Source organism: Tigriopus californicus, chromosome 1, assembly GCF_007210705.1.
Source record: "Tigriopus californicus strain San Diego chromosome 1, Tcal_SD_v2.1, whole genome shotgun sequence".
Classification (NCBI taxonomy): domain Eukaryota; kingdom Metazoa; phylum Arthropoda; class Copepoda; order Harpacticoida; family Harpacticidae; genus Tigriopus; species Tigriopus californicus.
In genome coordinates this window covers 12,014,654-12,034,558 of record NC_081440.1, presented here as the reverse complement: position 1 = coordinate 12,034,558, position 19,905 = coordinate 12,014,654, and the positions used below count along the sequence as shown (strand labels likewise).

General features: G+C 42.6%; 2 protein-coding genes across 3 annotated transcripts; both read right to left on the bottom strand.

Annotated features, from left to right (window-relative positions):
• Nucleotides 1–2,349: 2,349 nt before the first annotated feature.
• Nucleotides 2,350–5,223, bottom strand: LOC131889828 (EF-hand calcium-binding domain-containing protein 4B-like). The gene is made up of 2 exons (XM_059239028.1): nt 2,730–5,223; nt 2,350–2,646 (listed from the first exon to the last, which is right to left on the bottom strand). The coding sequence occupies exons 1-2, from the start codon at nt 4,964–4,966 to the stop codon at nt 2,439–2,441; spliced, it is 2,445 nt and encodes an 814-aa protein (XP_059095011.1). The 5' UTR covers nt 4,967–5,223; the 3' UTR covers nt 2,350–2,438.
• Nucleotides 5,224–11,969: 6,746 nt separating this feature from the next.
• On the bottom strand, nt 11,970–19,141 carry LOC131889887 (uncharacterized). 2 transcript variants are annotated; one of them, XM_059239110.1, is made up of 4 exons: nt 18,940–19,141; nt 14,157–14,489; nt 13,467–13,796; nt 11,970–12,726 (listed from the first exon to the last, which is right to left on the bottom strand). In XM_059239110.1, exons 2-4 carry the CDS (start codon nt 14,433–14,435, stop codon nt 12,478–12,480), a joined length of 858 nt encoding a protein of 285 aa, XP_059095093.1. In that variant the 5' UTR covers nt 14,436–14,489; nt 18,940–19,141; the 3' UTR covers nt 11,970–12,477. The 2 variants fall into 2 exon arrangements, with proteins under 2 accessions (XP_059095093.1, XP_059095101.1); XM_059239118.1 differs by lacking the exon at nt 18,940–19,141 and having other exon boundaries at nt 13,545–13,796; nt 14,157–14,561.
• Nucleotides 19,142–19,905: the final 764 nt, after the last annotated feature.

Below are 19,905 nucleotides of genomic sequence, written 5' to 3'. Positions count from 1 at the left end.
TAACTCACACCACTTGCACTCTCAAAAATGCAATTAATGATGTAAGTGCCAAAGTTGTTCAGTTTTGCATCAAAAAACATGTTTCCAGAAAATGCAGGTAATTCGGGGCAAAATGGCATGCTCCTCAAGTAACAAGACTGATATTTTTGCAAAGTTCTTGACGAATTCAATACTTCAATACTAAACGGTGATTTTGATCGAGTTTCAACTTAATTGATTTAGCTGAGACAGTTTTGAAGCAATGAAAACATTTATGTCATTTATTACATGCACCGTTATGGTATTCCTTTTCAGTGGTGGGCATTGAGGACTAAGAAAAATCAACGTCACTAAGTATGCTCCGTTGTTAAATTTTTGCTTTCGTTTTCCATCGTAATTAAAAATGGGCGTTTTATTAGACGATAGAAGGTACTAAAGTTAGCTTTCGAGTAAACTCTCAATAAAAATTTCGATTTCATTGAAATTTAACTGTGTATGTAGTCAACGGCGTTAATTTATGATCCACGATTAACCATATCCCGCCCAACTTTGCTAGCTTCCTTTTTTTACTTCTACGGCTCGGAACAAGTTACAAAATCGATTAGCACCAAAATTTGCAAAGTTTTGAACATTTCTTCCAATTCTGTAACTTTTGTATTTTTGGCAATACTCTGTTCTAATGCGAATTTTTGACAATTTCGACGAATGATAAAGCATACTACTTACCAAATTTGACAACACCCTTGAGACATCCAATGTTAATCACTCGCAAATTATTACATTCCATGTACTACTAAAGTCTAGACAATTTAACTTCAGTTGGTGACCAGATCGATTGGTGAATGAAATGAAATCTCTCGATAAGATACCTTTAAAGGGAACTTTAGTAAAGAAACAAATGCATTTTCTTTGTTTAAGGTCCCCCCGTTTCCGTCCAGTAATTCTTGGATCCTTATAACCCCTGCGCTGTAGTATGTAATTTGTACGAGTACTAGCAAAATTTTAGACATAACCGAACGTTTCAAACCCATGTTATGTTTGAAGCAGACAAATCTTGTACAATATCGGTAATGGTTTCATCTGTGGATCGCTGTAGTCCCTCAAAACAGAGTTAATGATGCTCTTTAGCAAATTGGACGAAGCGTTCTGCTCTGTTTTTCTTGAACAAATCGGCGAAGTCACAGATGGTCTTTGTCAGCAAAACTGGAAAGGTGGTGAGATTTTTGGCCCCACAACTTGTCGATTTCTCAAAATCCTTCCGAGCAGGTTTGGATCTCCTAAAGATTTTGAATCTTTTGCCGAAGACGCCGGTTTTGAATTTCATTGCTACATTACTGCTTGGGTTGATTCCCATCCCATGAGATAATTTTTAGTAAATCAAAGGATCCTGGAGCCCAAAGTATAACTGAATTGATTAAGCATCTGAAACTCTACATTTCCGAAAGAAATGCATCGCAGTTTTGATTTGAAGAACCTGCACGACCTTGCACCCTTTTTCTTAGCACGCCCACTACCGTAACTTCGATTCGAAGTTGTGACCTCTGATTTGAAGAGAGCAAATTGGAATTAGGTAGAGAACATAAATCACGTTCCTGAAGGGACATTTGAGCGCACTTTATGACTCTTTTTTTGTTTTTTTTTGTTTTTGTTTTTTCACGGGCTTTTAACCGCTACAGGGAATGCAATCGCCAGTACTATTAAGATATGAAAGTCTATCTATTACCTTTGAAACTTTATATGCTACTTGGTCTACCAACGAATTTGAGTTGGCAGACCGACCTAGTCCTTGAATGTAGGATTGATCTGGAATGCTATCGAAAAATTTGTCCAAGTCTGACTTGAAAGGTGCAACCGGATCAACAAGGCCTACGTATTCCCTACGAATATTAGAGGGAAGCAAATTAAACAATGAAGGAGCCCGTGAAAGTAGAGAGTTGGACTTCATTGTTCTAACTAGCCTGGATTCTCGAGGGCTTGAAGGTGCTCTCAAAACGCAAATTAAGCCTCTACGGTCACTAGAAATGACACTAAAACCTGGGTTGGGACTCAACGGTCAAAAATGATTTTTTGGGGGCACCTATTTAGGGAGAGGCGAAGAGCGCCCATACTTAGAAACTCGATCGTTCAATCAGGTGTCTTTCTGCTGAATTGTACAATAATTCCATACAGCAATCAGCCATGAATATTCCCTATCCAAGCCGATGCTCAAGAAAGGATTACTCGACATATTGGTCTAGCTTTTACAAAGAGCGTTTCATAACTTTTTGAAATAGCCGGTTGTTCGCAAGACATTGCAAATCTTATTCCCCTATTTCATAAGCCATGCCCATTTGTCCATCGTTCTTTATAAAGATATAAATCGTTCTATCGTAATATGAAAAAAAGTTTAATCAGAATGTTCATCATGATAGTAGTAGTACTGTAGTAGGTAGCTCTCTGTCGCGGTGCGTCAAATGAGCCTATTTGCAACATCCTCTCTTCTTTTTGGGCTCTTCGTGGAGAATCAGGTTGAGCGCGTTTTGCATATTCTGGTCTTCTCGTTGCAAAAGGGCTTTAGCTAAGTCAGTGAGTGTGTCCTCCACATTGCTTCCATTAGCCGCACTCACTTCCCCAAACTGGGAGGCGTATTGCTCGGCCAGTTTTAGGCCCTGTGTTTTCCGCACTCGCCTGAAACGCCCCAAGAAGGAAATAATTGCCCATAAATAGAGGCAAAAAGTTGAGGCCAAATTATCTCACCGAGTCAAACTTACCGCAGCAAGTCATCCTGGGCCAAGTCCAGCTTGTTCCCAACGAGCAAGAGAATGGCCTCATCGGCCCCTTCAACGGCGCTGTCCAGCCACTCACGGGCATTTAAAAAGGACTTTTCCGAAGTGATATCATAAACTACGATGACTGCGTCGGTTTTTCGGAAATATTGCCTGGTAATGGCCCGATATCTCTCTTGTCCAGCTGTGTCCCAGCACTGCAGGCACACGGACTGGTCCTCGACCAAAATGGAACGTGTATGGAAATCCACTCCAATGGTGGACTTGAGACCCGGCTGAAACTTTCCACTGCAGAACCGGGTGATTAGGGAAGACTTGCCAACGCTGGAATCTCCTATAAAGATGACCTTGTAGACGCGCTCGGGATTCCTCATCACTTCATACCCTTCAGAAGTGGTCAATTTGCTCATTTGACTTAATGGTACGACATACTGACGGTAACGATCGCTGTGAGGGTGAGGGTGATGATGATGATGATGATGGTGACCCACAAAGTCGGAGGACCTGGTATTCAGTGAGGTCAATTCACTATCCCCATAGGACTCTGGCCCCGGACCCGATGTCGTACTTTCCATGTAGGACGACATCTCTCCCGGATGATTAGCATTGAACGCCCCCAAACTCGATTTATAACGACAATCAGGGACAGAATGGGTCCGTAAAGATCGCTGCGCCGACTTTAACGACGACTGACTCGGGCAGGGCCTCGGAGGACTGTGATCTCCATGCTCACGGAAAGTTGTTAGGGCGGGACTTCTCTGATGAACATTGCCGTCAGTAATCTGTGCCAACTCATCCATTAAGCTGATGTTATCGCCAGGTGCGTCAGTAGCCGAATGAAACCGTCCGAAACGGGGCCTTCTCAAGGGTATGGGCCCTTTATGGGTTGGACTTTCGTAATCAGATTGAGTGCCATGGCCCGAGGATTTCTCAAAGTATTCCTCATCATACTCGATGTCATTGACAGAGCCTGACGTCGACAACACTTTGGGGAAGTGGAAATCGGGGGCTTCCTTGTTATCCTGGTACCCATAGTAGTGGTCTTTTGCGTCTGGAAAGAAATCCAACTCGTCCTTTAAGTTATCATTGGGCTGTGTTTTATTCATGGTTCGTTCGGCCAGAACGTATTGGTCCTGATCATCCAGCATTTTGTTATTTAGCGTCTTCATCAAATCCAGTTGTTGTACGAGTCCTTCACGCTCTTGAGCAATGTTCTCACTGACCTTGAAGGCCGCCTTAGCTCTGGCCTTGCGTTCCGTTTGGGTCTGACTCCGCAATTCCTCCATTTGGTCATGTAAATCTTTCATGAGGATTCGCTCTCTCTCAAGATCGCTTTGGAGTCGATCTCGTTCTTTTGACAAGTGAACGTTCTCGACTTTCATATCGGGAACCGCCTTTTTCACTTGCTCCAATTGGCTCTGATAGTGTTCCATCTTGTGCATGACATCCATTAGTTGTTGGTCTTTCATGTGAAGCGTGGCTTCGAGCTCTTCCCGCATTTTTTGCTCCTTTCGCTCCTCTTCCTCTTGGATCTTTTTCCTCTCTTTTCCAATCTGTTGTTCCATCTCTTCATAGAGTCCCTGGATGTGCTCCTCTTGGAGCAACTGTCTCGATCTCAGATTGTTTTCCAAGTTTGCTTTGTCAGAGGTTTTTCGGCCCAAGTCCGCGGATAATTTCGACAGAAAGTCTTCAAAGTTCGTCATTAGGACCGGATCATTATCCCGTTTCAGGTTCAGCCACATGGAGCGAAGAGACGTGTCATCCTCAATCAGACCGAGCAGCCCCAATTCACTCAAGACATCGTTAAATTCTTCCTCGTCATCCTTTGGCAAGGGATCAACTTCATTCTCATCATCCTCATCATCTCGCTCCATCTTGAAAAGGGGCGGAGAGCCATGTTCTCTCGATCCGAGCGAGCACCCATGCTCTTCCTTCACGAACTGGTGTTGTTCCAAGCCCAAAAACTCATCAAAACCTTCTCGAAACTCCTCCAAAGTGAGATATCCATTTTTGTCCACATCCAGCGTATCGAAGACCGCCTCCAGTTGCTCAGGTTCCATTGGCAGCTCGCCCCGCATCCGTTGCATGTCCCTTTTGGTCACGAATCCCTTGTCCTCTTGATCGCAAAGTGAGAACAGATCAGCTGCTTTCTGGGTGAGAAGCTCACGCAGCTCAGCCATGGCCTCGGGTGGGACATGTTCTAAGTTTTCTGGTGATGACATTCCCTTTAATGTGGTTCACCTCTTTACCATGAGCAAACTTTTCCTTGGCAAAACGGATCCGAGGTCGGGGGGACGTACCGAAAAGACACTTGACTTTAGACTTCAGTGAACAAGGAGGAGATTTCTTTGAAGGAGAGGCAACTCTTGAACACGACAGCGACAGAGTTCCTTGTTGTTCTTTGTTCCCTGGTACTTCACTCTCCACAAGTTCAAAGGCTCTTTCTTAGTTGACTCCTGCTCTCTCAACTGTATTAAAAAAAGGTGTTTCGGCCTTACTGCTCTCTCTGCATTTCGTTTGTGGTGACATGGCCTTGTGAAGCATTGAGGCCCTAAGTGTAAATCACAAGTGTTTTCTTTTTCACCTTGACAGTGGAAATGTGTTATGGCCCTTCATCTACCTAGTGTCACTCTGAGATTCAACTAGGAAAGATGAGATCAAGTTGGATCATCTCATTAGTTTGGTCGTTCGTACAGTTGATTACTAAACAAATTGAATCTCAAGACTCTAGAGAGTGCAGTCATTTGAATTAAAATTTGACTCATTACACGACAAATTAATCTAGCTACTTCAGTCCTTTGGAGTTTGCCCTCGGGTAAGGGCTCTACTTTCAAAACAAAAGTTTTTGGGATTTCCTCCTTTTGTTGACCAAGCCCAAGGGACATATACACATTAACATAACTGTGCTTAGAATACCGGTTATCCTTCAACTCCCGGATGTTAGTTTTGCAGGTACAATAAACTCCTCCATGTGAAATGAATAAAAAGCTCATTGACCCTTTCGATTGTGAAGTTTCCAAACTGAGCCAGATAACTGGGGCACAGACCCTTGGTGGTCTTCTTTGGTTTTTGCAGACCAGGATTTCTCTCACCCACGTAAATACTTTGAGTGTTGTATCAATTAATTTGAGAATCACTTGGAAAAAATCCCGATGGTTTTTCCTTCTTTCTATTGTGTTGGATCCCGGGTCCTTCACCACCTCTTGACGGGCATTATATCTGAGTCGGGAAACAAACGCAGGTTCTCTGCCAGGGAATTGCGGCTAAGCCTCTGATTAGATCGCCTTTCAGCTTTCGAACCTATCAATCGTCTTGTCTGTGTTTCATTCTTTGTTGGAGGAAGAGGAAGGAGATCCATTCAGCTAGAGCGAGATTTTTTCCTCCCATTCTTTCCCGCTAACTTCACTTTCGAATCAGTTGGAAATTGAAGGCATGGACGCCACATTTCTCCCGGTCCCATTCGCCTTTGTGTCCTTGAGTGTTCCATGGAAGTGGGTTCGTTCCCAGATGTGAAGGTAAAGTAACCAGATTCAAATAGGGGGAAGACGCCTCGGAAGATTCCAAATCCAATTCTTGTGGTTTTAATCCGCCCACTGACTCAAAGTACAATTTCTTCAAAAGAACGCATCCAAGTAGATACTTGCTGGGTTCAAATCTAGGCTTTATGGAGCTCGAAGTTGGAACTTCAATTGGAACATATTTCGAATAAGTTCCCAAAACTTTTTGCACAATAACAATGCCATGCTTTATTATGCCATCAGATTCCTATTCATTCCGAAAAGAGACTCTCCGATGGATGCCCAAAAAGTCCGAATGCCAAAATGAAAATACCGTAGTTCTTCAATTTTACTGTAGCTCAAAAAAGGAAAGCACTGGAAAATTTGATGCCATTCCAACTTTAAATCGTTTGAGTTCCTTCCATTTAAGCATGTACGTGGATGCAGTCCATTTTCTAGGTGCAATTTCTAGTGTATGTTACGTTATGTCAAATTCGGAAGTTTTGAATTTTGAAAAATTACCGGAATGGTTAGGTGTGTGTGTCTACCCCGAAAAAAAGTCTTCTTATATCTTGCCAACTTGATCTGATTCAGAGATACCCCATTTCCGTTCATGACACCATTAGCATTGAGGGCTCTTTTGAGCCTTCACAAAGATGGATGGAAGGCACGAAAAACGAGGCCAAATATGCATATCTACCACGTGCCGTTCTAGATCCACGGAAAGTGGGGAAAATTTGGCATAAAACTCGAAATGGCCCTCCAGAAACCATTTTTAAGATGTTTTACTTTTATGACGACTCGGTCTTTTTGGAATATTGGAATGGCAAATGCACCCAAAGGATTCCAATCTTTGCCCGAAGCCAACTCATTTTCGGTGCCAGCCCAACAAAACCAAGCGAACCAAATGGCACACAACAGACGTCGAGGATTGCAATTCCTAGAGGAATGCATGGGAAGAAACGAAGAGCATGGAGGCCTCCCGGTAAGGCCTAAGAGGCATGCATGAGAGCGTAATAATTGTTCCAAAAGTTGGAAACACGGCCACGAGTGTGGGCAAGCCTCAGCTCGTTTCGACTGCGATTGGATTTGAGGGTGCCAAGAATAAGACTCAATACGAATAGAAGCGGACGTACATCCACTAGGATAGGATGGTGTCTCAAGGCGCAATACATGCAAGAAAATTCGAAGGAGACATATGCCAATCAATTTTTGGTGCCCGGTCATATGGGTTTGTTGAAATTTGTTGAAATTTCACCACTATAGTTTCTTGTTACGCACCAGCAATAAGCGACGTTAACTTGTTTCATGAAAAATTAAGTAACTCAAATAAGCCAATCCTTGACGTTTAGATGGAAATTTCGCAATCCAATGTTTCAACCGTTACAGCCTGTTAAACTTGACGTGGTATGAGTACAGGTCCAAGTATATTTTTTTGGCAAGGACTAGTGACCTTCGAATGCGTTAGTACCTCTGGCCCTGAGGCCCACTTTTGGTGCACTTCTCCGATACCCCTGACCCTCAGAGAGGATCGCCTCAGGCACATTGCTTGACGATCCCTAAACCTTAGGGTTATACAATTGTTAATATTCCTCTTCAAAAGAGCCACCTGAATACCTAAACCCTGCTCATCTAGCGGATATTCGCCTCGAATGGCGGCCCTCCAACCCAGAATGGGCCCACAATAACCAAAGATGTCTACAAAACTGTCCATTTTAATGTCTATATCCAATGAGACTGAACAAACAACTGAGTCAGTTTACAGAGTCGTTGCTTGCAATGAAAACCCAAAATGGAGGGCGCGATGAAAACGAGCGCCTTTTACAAACCTTAGATTAGATTTAAATTCGATAATCCCAATTCACAAAGACCCGAAAAATGCATCAACGAGGCAAAATTAAAGCGCTAATTAATAACTTCAGGGGATTGCCATTAGGACAAGAGCTAAGAAGCTTTATGGATTTTGAGAATTTTTTTAAATATTTTTTTGCGAACTTCCTTACCGCTGCTGGGAATCCTATTCCTAGCACTTCAAGACGGAAAAAGACAAGAACTTTACTTAATTTTACATTCATATGATAAAAAAAGGAATTAGAGTTGGCGAATGTGCCTAGCCCTTGAATGTAGGTTTGATCAGGTATTTTGATCAAAAAATTGTCCAAGCCTGACGTAAAGGATGTTACTAGATCAACAATAATAATAACTGGTGAAGAAAAATTGATTTCGGGCCAATCCTTAAGCTGATATTGAGTCCCCCTAAGTCGGACTATACCATAAATCAATATGCAAAGCCATGATCTCTTAAAACTTTTCCAATATGGCGATTTTTGGCTCACTACGGGATTGATATAGTTCGAAAGCAGGCAGGCATATCAATACAAAACGGCCAATTATAGACATATGTGCGATAGTGCATATAGTTAATGTACATAGTTGCTCTATCATCCAAACAGGCTTAATATGCAAAGTTTCGGGCAAGGTCCCTTGGGACTTGTCGGGAGAAGAGGAGTCGACAAGAAAAAGGAAGCTTCAGCAACGATTTGACATACTGTACTGAAGCGCATGTGGAACGAAGCAATCATTCATTTGTTTATTTTCTAGGGCATGGAACATGACGGCAAAGTGCAGTGATCTGTTCAAGGGGCGGGAACTTATGGGCTTGTCTCTTTCAGATTTTTTGTTCCAACGTGGCTTGCTTCGAGCTCCTTTGAACCATGAGCCATGATTTAGGAGACAATATCATCTAGTGCCAAAAATGTGGATATCCCACTTTTGTTCCACTTGATACGCATCCTGGATGGGATGGACTCGCTGTGGGAGGGAGTTTAAGACCAAGAAGTTGAATCTTAAGTCAAATGTGAGCTTCGTTATCCGAGAAAGGCCGGCAAGCCCTCGGGTTGGTTGTCGAAAAGGAAATGAGAATGGAGTGATCTTATCCACATCCCTGTCTTGCCTTGTTTCGTAAGTTTTGACATGATGATAGCAAACTGGCGAAGTGCTGGTGCCAAAAAGGTCTTAACGAGACTAGTCGAAACTTGGAGGAGGGGGACGGACCGAGAGCTCCAATTCTGGCCTGGGTGAGAATGGATGAGCAGTCATGATTGAGAATATGGTCTGAAGACGTGGTCTGTTCACCATTTCAGCCACCTCCTTTTGGTGTCGCCTCACCAACGAGATCCACATCCAAGTCAAAAATACAGTGCGACCCAAACAACACAGGGCAGACACATGGAACTCTGGAACATCAAAGGTCGGCTTTCAACGAAAGTGGAACGGAAACAAAGACATTCAAATTGGTTCGGGTTGACTGGGAATTGGTCAATTTGATTGCGACGTGCTAGAGTGATTTTGAGTTGCATTCGACCATCGAGTTAGATTGGAGGGGGGAAAGAGGGCAGGATCATACTGTCGAACTTGGATTTTATTACCCGGAAAGAGAAGAAAGGTCAAGCCCACTGCCCATCCACCCACGATCTCCATTCCATAGATGACCATCCATGGGAGATAAAGTATCGGTCGCTTGGTGTATCCGCCCAACGCCAGAACGAGATTTGCCATCAAAGCCAGTACTTTTACCCAAAACTCGGATTTGTCACCTTGAACGAGACCTCGTTGCGGGACTGTTGATGGGATGGGATTGATCTTGATTCGATCCTTCTTGGTTGGGTTCGGCCTCTGGGCCTGGTCTTCGCTGAACGTCTCCTCCGGTTTAAAGTCTGACATTGGCTTTGATCTGAGTGTTAGATCTTGATTCCTGGAGGGGATTGTTTTGTCCAACACTAATCCCTAGGGAGAGCTAGGTTTGGAACCAAGTTGACGAGGTTCTCAAATTTCTTGGAGCACTCCAAGAAAAAGTTAGTTGGAAGCAAGCTATCCTAACGAAATCCAATGGGAATGCGGTAGTTGAATTTAATTCACTTGAGAGGAAAGGAGAGGAGCATGTGTGGGCGCTATTCTGTTTGAAACATGACCATGAAAGTCACGTAGCTTTTACCCGGGAGACGTTCCTCCTTCGCCTTAAAAGGAAAGAAAAGCGGAAGAGAGACTTTCTTCATGTCTATTCAAAACATTCTCTAGGGTCCACTTCTTCCACGTGCCAATTACGCTTTGAAACAAATGCCAAAATGATCTCAGTCAATGATGAGCGATGGTACCAACCTAGGACACTAAGATTCTTAAGAGTCCCTGTATCAACCTATTGTGTGAACATGATCAAACTGTCATCCTAGAGATCTGAGCCATTGCTGGAAGCACGTCAAGAAAGTAGCACTTGGTCTTTATGTACTGTACTACATATTCTCTACCCTTAGTATCTCCGTTTGTCAAGGCAGGTGCAACGGATTTCAGTCATTTGTATAGTACGTACATCTGTCTGGTGCATTCCTGACTAAACCTCTCTGGGAGCCTTTTGGGTTCTGTCTGTAGGGCTCTTGAACATGAGAGATGAATGCAAGTGCAGGTCATGGCATGAAGGGATGATTTAGGGAAAGCTTTATGACATTTACAAAGGAGGTCTCCGAGTATATTCGTTTACCCTAATCCTTTTCTCCATGTGAGACCGTGGAGAGACCTTTTTTGCCAAGCTCTGACACTGATATGTTGAAAGGCGTCATCCGCTGTTCTTTTTTCCCGTGAATGTCAGGCCCTTTTTAGTCGAAGGATCTCGCTCCATCTTGGCTTTCGCTCGAGCCACTATGGTTCAAGATGGGTACTGCTGTTATTGTGAGCGAGCGTGCAGATGTGAATTGTTTGTGGCCTTTATCTCTGAGACGAGGATGAACCTTGCACATTAACCTTGCAGATCTTCAACCAGATCGAGGATGCTTTATCTCAATTTATAATGGAAACTCGGAATGATGCATCTCTTCAGATCGAAAGAGTGTGCTTTTCTCACAACCAAGATCCAGACTCCTGAAACAAGGCAATTCCGAAATTCCGCACGCACTTGGGATTCTTGGAATCTCGAGATTCTTCATCTTATTTTCCGTCCCCTCCGTCCGCGGTGGCTCTTGTATAAGATCTTGGCCAACGACGTAGCAAGCACGAAAAATTGAAGTTGATCGTCTGTCTTGGGTTCCTTCCTTGACTAATGGACAACGATACGGCCGTGTTTTAAGGCCCTGAACTTGAATTGTCTGGCCCATTCTCCGGTGGCCCCGAGCCTCTCTGTTGTACGTACTCTCGTCGTGACAATGGAGCTGCTCATCCTGGACAGACTTTTACGTGACCAAATTCTTATCTAATGATAGCTGAATGGTCCATGGCTTAGGTCGATTTGCTTTCAAGAGACCTGAAGCTGTTCTGAGTGGAAACTCAAATCTGGTCATCCAAAAGGAGGACGTCCTCAAATTGAAGCAGAGCATCAGCCCTTCCATACAAACGGCAAATCTTGGTCTCCGAGACGGAAACCTCTCTAGTTAGGCCAGCTTTGGAATTAGAAATAAGAAATTGGATCGAGTTTTCTCATTTCCAAGTCTCTATATAACTCGACAAGAAGATCCTCGGTAGAATAATGGTTGACGTGGATGGCATGGCGAGTTTTGGCATTGGACCCAATCTGCCCTTGCATAATTAGACGTTTGTTAAGAGTGTCGAGGACACTTTTAGTTATTTGTCCACCCGAGAGGAATCTCAATGGAAATGGACAGCATCCTCGTCCTCGGGCTCCTCTGCCCGTCCGCCGCCTCTTCCCCNCCCCCTACTTACTCTCTTCTGCATTCCTCTGTCTTTCTCTCAAGGCAGAAACGCAGTCTAATGAAACTTCAAAGTGCAAGCAAGGAACAATGGTCGAGAGTGTGGCGGTCGTGTTCCTCGCCATCAATTCCAGTCCGTCTGTACCGGAATGATAAAAAATAGTGCAGAACGGGAATCAATTAGGATTTTGAAACTAAGCCGGATTAAAACCCATCCTAAAGAACAAGGTAATCCTTCTTTCCTCGGGAGATTACCCCAGAGACGAGATTGAGAGTCCCTGTGGTAGTCGAGAGAGTGAATTTCAAAGAGAGCCTTTAACTCCATATCCAACGCTCCATGAAGATGATGATGAAAAAGAAGAAGAAGACGAAGAAGACGAGAAGGCGGAGGCGAAGGAGGGCTTTGGAGAACTAGGTTATAATCCAAATATGAAGCTCAATAGCAAAGGATCTTCTCCTACTTTCCGAGTCTTCCTCGTCTCGCATTACTTCCACATGGATTCTAACATATTGGAAGTGCGGATGCTTCTTCCCACTTCCGAGCTAAGTCAACTTGGCTCCAAAAATATAAAATGGGCGCCTAGCTCCGCCTTTGTCACTTTCCTCTTGTCCGCTTTGAGTTGATTGCCAAATTTGCCTGTCTCTCTTCTCCTCCACCCTCTCGTTCGCAGTCGATTCCTTTTGTTCCTCTTTCGTCCCTTCTTTGATGGGAAAATTGGCACTTTTTTCGCATCCACTCCCACCATTAAATTTCATTCCACTCCTTATACTTGAGTGGGCGTGATGGGGCTTCTGGAAGGAAGAGAAGAGGTAAATAATCGAAGGAATGCATTCTTGCTTCGAATCCCCAGGAATCTACTTACAAAATTTATTGAAACATTCAGGAGGGAAGAAAGGCAAACAATGCAGGGTTAGACAAAAAGATAAAAGAAAGGTATAAAAGGAAAAGTGTCAAAGAAAAGTTGAAGTAAGCAACAGTGGTTGACATTCCTTCTTAGTGTTTTTGGGCTAAACATAAAGCTTTCTTGTTCATAATATCCCAGTAATTTGGCAAAAGTTCTTTAATTGTGTGCCACTACCAGTCACATCTAACAACGTAGATAAACATGGGCGTAACTAAGCGATGTATTGAAGCCGTCACCTAAAGAAATACTTCTTTTTGATTGGATAATTCATAACCAATCCACGTCAAGGTAATAACACCTAGCAGAATGGCATTTGAGGTGTAAACAAGGAAAACTTGCATTCAAGCAATAATTTTCAACTTCTTAAAAATTCATCGACCAAAAATAGACAAAAGGAACTATTTTCAAAACTCTTAAATATTCAAAAAGTGTTCAGTCAACTAACAAAACAAATGGCCCTCAAAAGGGCTTAACACATTTTAAGGTACATCCGAACATCACAATAATGTTTCTTAACCAACGGCTGAAAGTTTCTTGTTAACTCCCATTCAACGATCCTAAGCCCACCTATGCCATTGCAACGTGAGTTTGCCATCATTGCAATTCAGTTTTACGTAAAAGACTCACTCCATTTAAAGGTCTCCAATTAGGGGCAAACTTGTTGATTGGACTGGAATTGGTTGGCCGTTGCTGCTTTGAACTTGCCTTGGCTCCAATTTGAAACGGTCTTCCCATGCGAATGATAAAGCTGTTGATCATCCGAGGAACCACTCCAGCGAACAGCTGTGCATGTGCATTGATGCCCTCAAAGGAGGAGCCTTGGGGAACAACTGTTGTTGGTATGGCAGTCGTTGTTGAGGAGGCCATGGTGGTAGACTCGGCTGACGGGTGGGAGAGCCGAACTTTGTCCTCGAAGTTGCCCAATTCGCCAAATCGAGTTGAAGTTGGAGGCGAATCCTGTGAGTAGGAACAAAAGATAGCAAACTCAACTTTGGAGTGAAGCGAACGCTGGACAAGTTAGTGACCAACAATTCGGGGCGAAAAGGTGCATTTTGGGTGAAAATGGTCAATTTAAGCTCCCCTTCTCCTCAATTTCAACGTGAAACTTGTAATTTCTTTCAAAATTGCCTAGAAGACAATGTTTCGTGGGGAAAGTTAGTGCTTCTCATTAACAAGGTGTAAAAACTGTTCTCTAGACTACCTTGCGTGGTACAGTGGGGGAGGAGAAAAGGGTGTTGGGAACAGGACACTGAGTACTGAGCATGTACGTAGGTGTAAGTCTCCATAGTTCCTTCCAAAATTGAGGATATAACTTACTGTCGTGGGGTTCCCCTCCCAAACGGGCTTCCGAGGTCGGTCAATCCTTCTGAGGGTGGTACTGTTGACCTGGATCCTGAAGTGGCCGGAATTTAGACAAGCTTCATGACAAAGCAGATGGAGTAAAATGCCCACGGATTCGAGTGCGGCCAGACTTAGGGCGCAAGATATCACCAAGACACGCAATGTGGGTCGTTTCATTTTCTCTCGAACGATGGTCAATTTACCATGTTCGCCATTGGCCAAAGTACACATGAACTCGGGCAAACGCCCACACATACACACACACTCAAACTAGGATCAGGTCTAGTTGGAGCCCACCGTGGAATTTGTCTGGAACATGAAATGCAAATAACCTGGCTTTCGTGTAAAAGGCCAATTTTGAAAATTCGCTTCTCTCTAGGCAGGGAAGCAGAATATTGGCGGATCTGTTATAATGAAAATAAGCAGATGGCGAATTAACCAAACCATGTTTTGGGAATATAAACCCATTTTCTTCCAAAGTAGAGAACGGCTCCCTTGAGACATTGTCTCATTATTCTTATGGGATATTATACCTTATACTATTCTGAAGAACCTCATTCGCCTTCATCCTTTCCGACATAAAAAATGGGTTTTGCTCAACGAAGGCAAGAGCCAAATTTCACTTTAGTAGACTCTGAGGGAATTGGAATTAGATTCGTCGTTTTCATACTAATGGAGGATGCCCCAACTAGGTTAAGGTCGATGCTATTTCTTGAGTCATCATTTATATGGGGTTTCGAGGTCAGATCTAGTCCAGAGGTCGGCTCTGAGACTTACACCTAGAATGGGTGTATCCCAAGACCCACTAACCTGAAGGCAGAGAAGACGAAGGGCCACATTATACCCTCCAAGATATCGAAACCTACCAATAGATGGCTGTGTTGAATAGATTCAGAGCATAGTTTCGGTGTGGTTCTTCCTTGACCAAAAATATTGGTAATATGTGGGTATGGCAATCCACGTATCTTTGAAAGCGAGTTTTAGTCAGTTTTAAATTGTTGTGACTTTTGAGGCCATTTTAGATTACACTCATGAGAAATAATAAAAATGCAAAAAAAAGAAGTAGTCCTGTTGAAAAACGAAAGAAGCTGACATTTCAAATATGCCTCGTCATTTTATGGCACCTTCTCTCGCATATCAATGAATTTCATTTCATTGTTTCAGATCTATTAAACCACAATTATAAAACAAAACAAGCAAGATACATGTAATATAAATCAAATTACTCTGGATTTTAAACGCAATCCATATTTTGCCTTAGATGAATTATACCCAGCATTATAATCACTCAACGAACGTACATTGGCCGAGGTCCATAAGTTTCCAAGATATAATTCTATAATGATTGATCTAAACAATTATATGAATTACTTTCGAAAAATATATTTCATTGTGGCCATTCAGTGTTAATCTGTCGATTCCGAACTATTTTTTGTTTGTCTCTTCTTTCTGAACAGGCACGTATCAATCTATGAATTGAAAAAACGTCCTTAAAGCCAAAACGACTTAAAACCACTGATGCAAATGCTTAATTCCTATGCCAGTTACCTGTTGGCTAGTCAACACATCTTAACTGCAGAAGATGTTACTTTCATGAACTCCTTTCTTGCATTAGCTCCTAGTAATACAAGTTGCAACCCCGTTTACTACCTTCAAAACAAATTAACACTAAACTCTGTTTGATGCCATCTTTGGTTGTCATTTTCAGAAAACCTATGTACGCGTTTTGCCAGAATCAAGCAGAAGATCATGACTTTCTCAAATCATATAGAACAATGCGTGGAGGCGATGGAAATGTACCCAATTAAAATATTTTCACCCTAAGATGATGTCCATCACATTGATTAGGAGGAGTCTTTTATGGTACAACGAGGCCAAAGCTTGGTCCGAAACAGTCGACCACTTAGAACTTGTAGCACAAAAGTTTTTTTTGTCTCCTTTGCTTTGGCCAAAGGGTGAACGGAATGGGCTCATCAAGAGGGTGGTCATACGGATGCAAATTTTTAGTATATGAGGGTTAGATTTAGATTAAAAAATCCAATAGACATTCTCAACGAAAGGTAGTCATCACCTAGATGTTAGTCGATATCTCAACTTGATTATACTCGATCAAAATTCAGTTGCATGAGCATAAATATTTAACCAATGAAATCGGTTCTCGATACCAAAAAGGAACGTAAAATGACGCAGCAAATTGAAAGGAACTAGATGATTCTAAATGTCAATTGCTTTCATATTCTATCTTAAAACTAGCCAATGCTTGATATTTTGAATTGTCTTTTAATATTCAAAACCAAAAAGATTTTAACGGTCATATGCATTTTAAAACGGATCATAACAGATTTTTATGGAAACGTGAACCTCTTTGAAAACAGAAAAAGCAACAAAGTTTGTCGGACTTTTATCATTTGAAGCCTTGCTTGTTTATGCGGAAACAGATGGCAACTCTATCGCTCAAATTGCCATCTGATCAAGAGTGTCCCTATCTATGGTATTTCCGCTCCAAATCACATTTAGAAATGAATTTCATCCCACCTTCGGGAATGACCGTAGATCTGCCGAAGACAGCCGCACAATGTATATGCAACAACTTATTACATAAACTTGAACAGCACAAAGATTAAACCAAGGGTAGTAAAATGGAATCTGAATACACTACTAATGCGCTAGAGGTGCTGGCCTTATTTTCTCATTTATCTTTCGGACATATTTTCCTATTGATATCACATCTAATGCATCAACGAATTAGAGTAGACGGATTTAGCTAGTCCTTGAATATATAGGTTTGATCTAGATGTTGGCTCAAAAACTTGTTCAAATCTGACTATTAACCTGCCAACGGCTAACAAAAAAGCAGCGTTTCTCGTGGGCTCGATGACGCTCTAAAAAAGGCATGTTAGCCCTTATCAGTCGCTACATTTGACCCTCAGACCTGGATTGGATCAAAGCTCATGAATGATATTTACTATTAATCCTATCAAAAACCATTGCAGATAAACAAGTGGTTGTAGCTCCTCCGTTACGGTTTTAGCTTCGACAGTATGGAGTCTATTTTGCTCTACCCTTGGCTTGCTTGGCCTCAACCATGCTTTGACACAACAATGTTTGTCGCCTAAAGATGATGAATTATACGACAATTCCTTGACAGCATTGACTATGCATTTGTTTTAGTATTCACTCTCATTTCTACCATCATAAGGGAAAGGTCTTAGTAGTTAGGCGCCACTAACAAGGTCTCCAGCCATTTAGGATTAGAGAGGATTTGTCACTTGGCGACTTCTAATTTTCCAGTGTCAGACGTCGTGTCCCAAGGAGCATTCATTCAGTCCTAACAAAGAACGATCCAGCAGGTTCATTAAATACACTTATTCGTATAATGAATTTCTTGCTCAAGGCAGTTGGGCTTCAATGTGTGCGGTAAAGGAAGGCAAAAAGGAGTCCCTGCAAATTAAAGATGGATCTGTCAAAGTAGACACACGTGAGCCTGAAGGACCAAGAGATGAGAAATTGGTTTGCCAATTTAGAGCACAGGATAAGACAGAGAAAGCACACAGGCATGTGAAACGTGTGTTGGCCATTGAAGTTGTTCCAATATCAGGATACTTACTCCTATGTGGACTTGCCTTGACACACTTCCCTAGAATTGGGTCAATATTTTCTTAGTCTGTTCACTAACATACGCCATTTATGATCTACTTCGTTTGAAAGGCAGAGATGGAAAAGAATAAAGCCAGGAGATTTCTTCTTTTGATTCCATCAGAATGGGAGGAAAGAGCTCTTTTTGTTCTGTCGAAAGGTTTTGATTTCCAGCCGATCCAAATTGCTCTTGGCCAACCACAAGAGAAGAGACCGAGACATATCCATTTCCCGTGAGGAAAGTGGGTGTCAACACAACGCTTTGTCATGATTTGCTAGTCCTTTGGCTTGGGAAAGAATGAGGCGAGGAAGGGGGTTTTCTGCCAATGCTAATCCTCAATTTCTGGGCTGGGGCAATACCGAACTCAATTCCAAATGTCAGTCCGCGGGCTTGTTGACATGTGGGGAAATGTCAAAGCCTTCAGTGAAATGCGTGGTTGGAGCCTTCAGCGGCCTTGACAACTACTGTACGGGGTACACTCCGAAGATGGATGGGATGGTTTGCTCTCCATTTGTGGGAACTTAACGTTTCTTTCACAAAGATGGACCTCCTTCTCGTGAGACTATTTTCTTGGGAATGGATCAATTTGAGAGCTCAACTTTTTGGGACAAGTCTGCCAATGGTCAAATGAAAAGAAACCACAAAAGAACCGGAGGAGGATATTTTTGCTTTAAGAAGAAGAAGAAAAAAAAGCGATATCCCAAGATGAACAAGATGAACTGGCAACTTGCTCTCATGCTAACGTTGTAATCGCATTATGGATGTCAGCGTTTTGATCAATTTGAAAAGGACAAGAAAATATGGATAACTTGTTCTAGGGACACAACACAATCTTGATTATAGTAGAGTTGTAAGGGATCCATCAATATAGATAACATATCGCTTTTTGTTTAACTTTGCTCAATGCTTGGTTGTTCTTACGTCAATTTCAAGGTTAAGTAAGACCCTCTCCAACTTTTGGGAGCATCATCATCTGTTTGTTCATACAAAGTGAGCTCATGGCCTTCTGGTGTTTTCATCCCATCCCCGGCCCAAATTTGGCCCTGGCCTTGGGAATCAATCATGAAGTTTTTTGGCATGAATTATTAATGACAGTAACCATCTATCATCCATCGTGCTCACCATTTCAAAGGAAGGGTCTTCCTCCGAGTTTCTCCTCTCCAAACTTTCACCAGATAAAAATTTCCTCATTTATCACTCGAGCACAATCACCATCTTCCTATTGATCAATATTCAAGCACCCTCATTGTTGGAATTTTCTTCCTCTTTTTTTTTGTTCAATTTTCAACTCCCAAGTTCGATCCATTCCAACTCCGTCTGATTGGAAACTAAAACGATCCCCCTTCTGGATTTGCTCGGAAACTGTTTACTTAAGGAGTGATCGCCCAAACATATCATAAATTATCTTTGCGCCGTGCTTGCCATAACGCCATCCAACCCTGGAGGATCGATGTGGAACACAAACGATGGATCTGTTTTCATATCACGCAAAGCTCATGAACACAAAGTATTTATGGGCGTGGGTCAAGGCTGATGCTCGGGACTTGCGCGCCATGGTGCATGCGTGTGTATCAATTTATGGTCCTAAAATTGGACAGCTAGCTTCAAGCACGTTATAGGCCAAACTATTCTCTGTACAGTAGACGCGGAGCATGGTCTCGGAATGGCTGTTTTGGCATTCTGATCTTGAGCCAAACTTGATTCTAGGACCACCGCAGCAGCCTTTTGGTCGAATGAACCCGACAAGTTGCCAAACCTTTTATGACCCCTGCAACATTTTCTTTACTTTGAAGCCTCATTGAAGGGCAAGTGCGATTCTCTCCGCGATCCAAGGCAATGCACGTGAACAGTGCATTTTCATTGGATGTGCCTCCATTTTGTTTGAAGCAAGTGCAAACTGTCGTTAACTTCACGATCAAGGGACTCTTCAGAATCTCCTGGTATGCTTCTCGTGGATGCGTACATTGTCTCTGCCATGGAGCCATAAAAGTTCCAAGATTATCTTATCATTTTGTGTCTATGGCAGCCTCACAATATGGTTCTATTGCATTCCATCCCAATGACAAGGGGAGAGGCTGCTGCTCCGAG

Bases quoted from the DNA above. Each gene is read 5' to 3' on its own strand.
- LOC131889828 (XM_059239028.1), bottom strand. From the start codon at position 4,966: ATGTCATCACCAGAAAACTTAGAACATGTCCCACCCGAGGCCATGGCT. The intron at 2,647-2,729 runs GTAAGTTTGACT...GGGGCGTTTCAG, and splicing joins GCCCAGGATGACTTGCTGCG to GCGAGTGCGGAAAACACAGG.
- LOC131889887 (XM_059239110.1), bottom strand. From the start codon at position 14,435: ATGTGTGGGCGTTTGCCCGAGTTCATGTGTACTTTGGCCAATGGCGAA. The intron at 13,797-14,156 runs GTAAGTTATATC...TCCTACTCACAG, and splicing joins GGGAGGGGAACCCCACGACA to GATTCGCCTCCAACTTCAAC. The intron at 12,727-13,466 runs GTGAGTCTTTTA...TCTTCCTTCCAG, and splicing joins ATTGGAGACCTTTAAATGGA to AAGCCCCATCACGCCCACTC.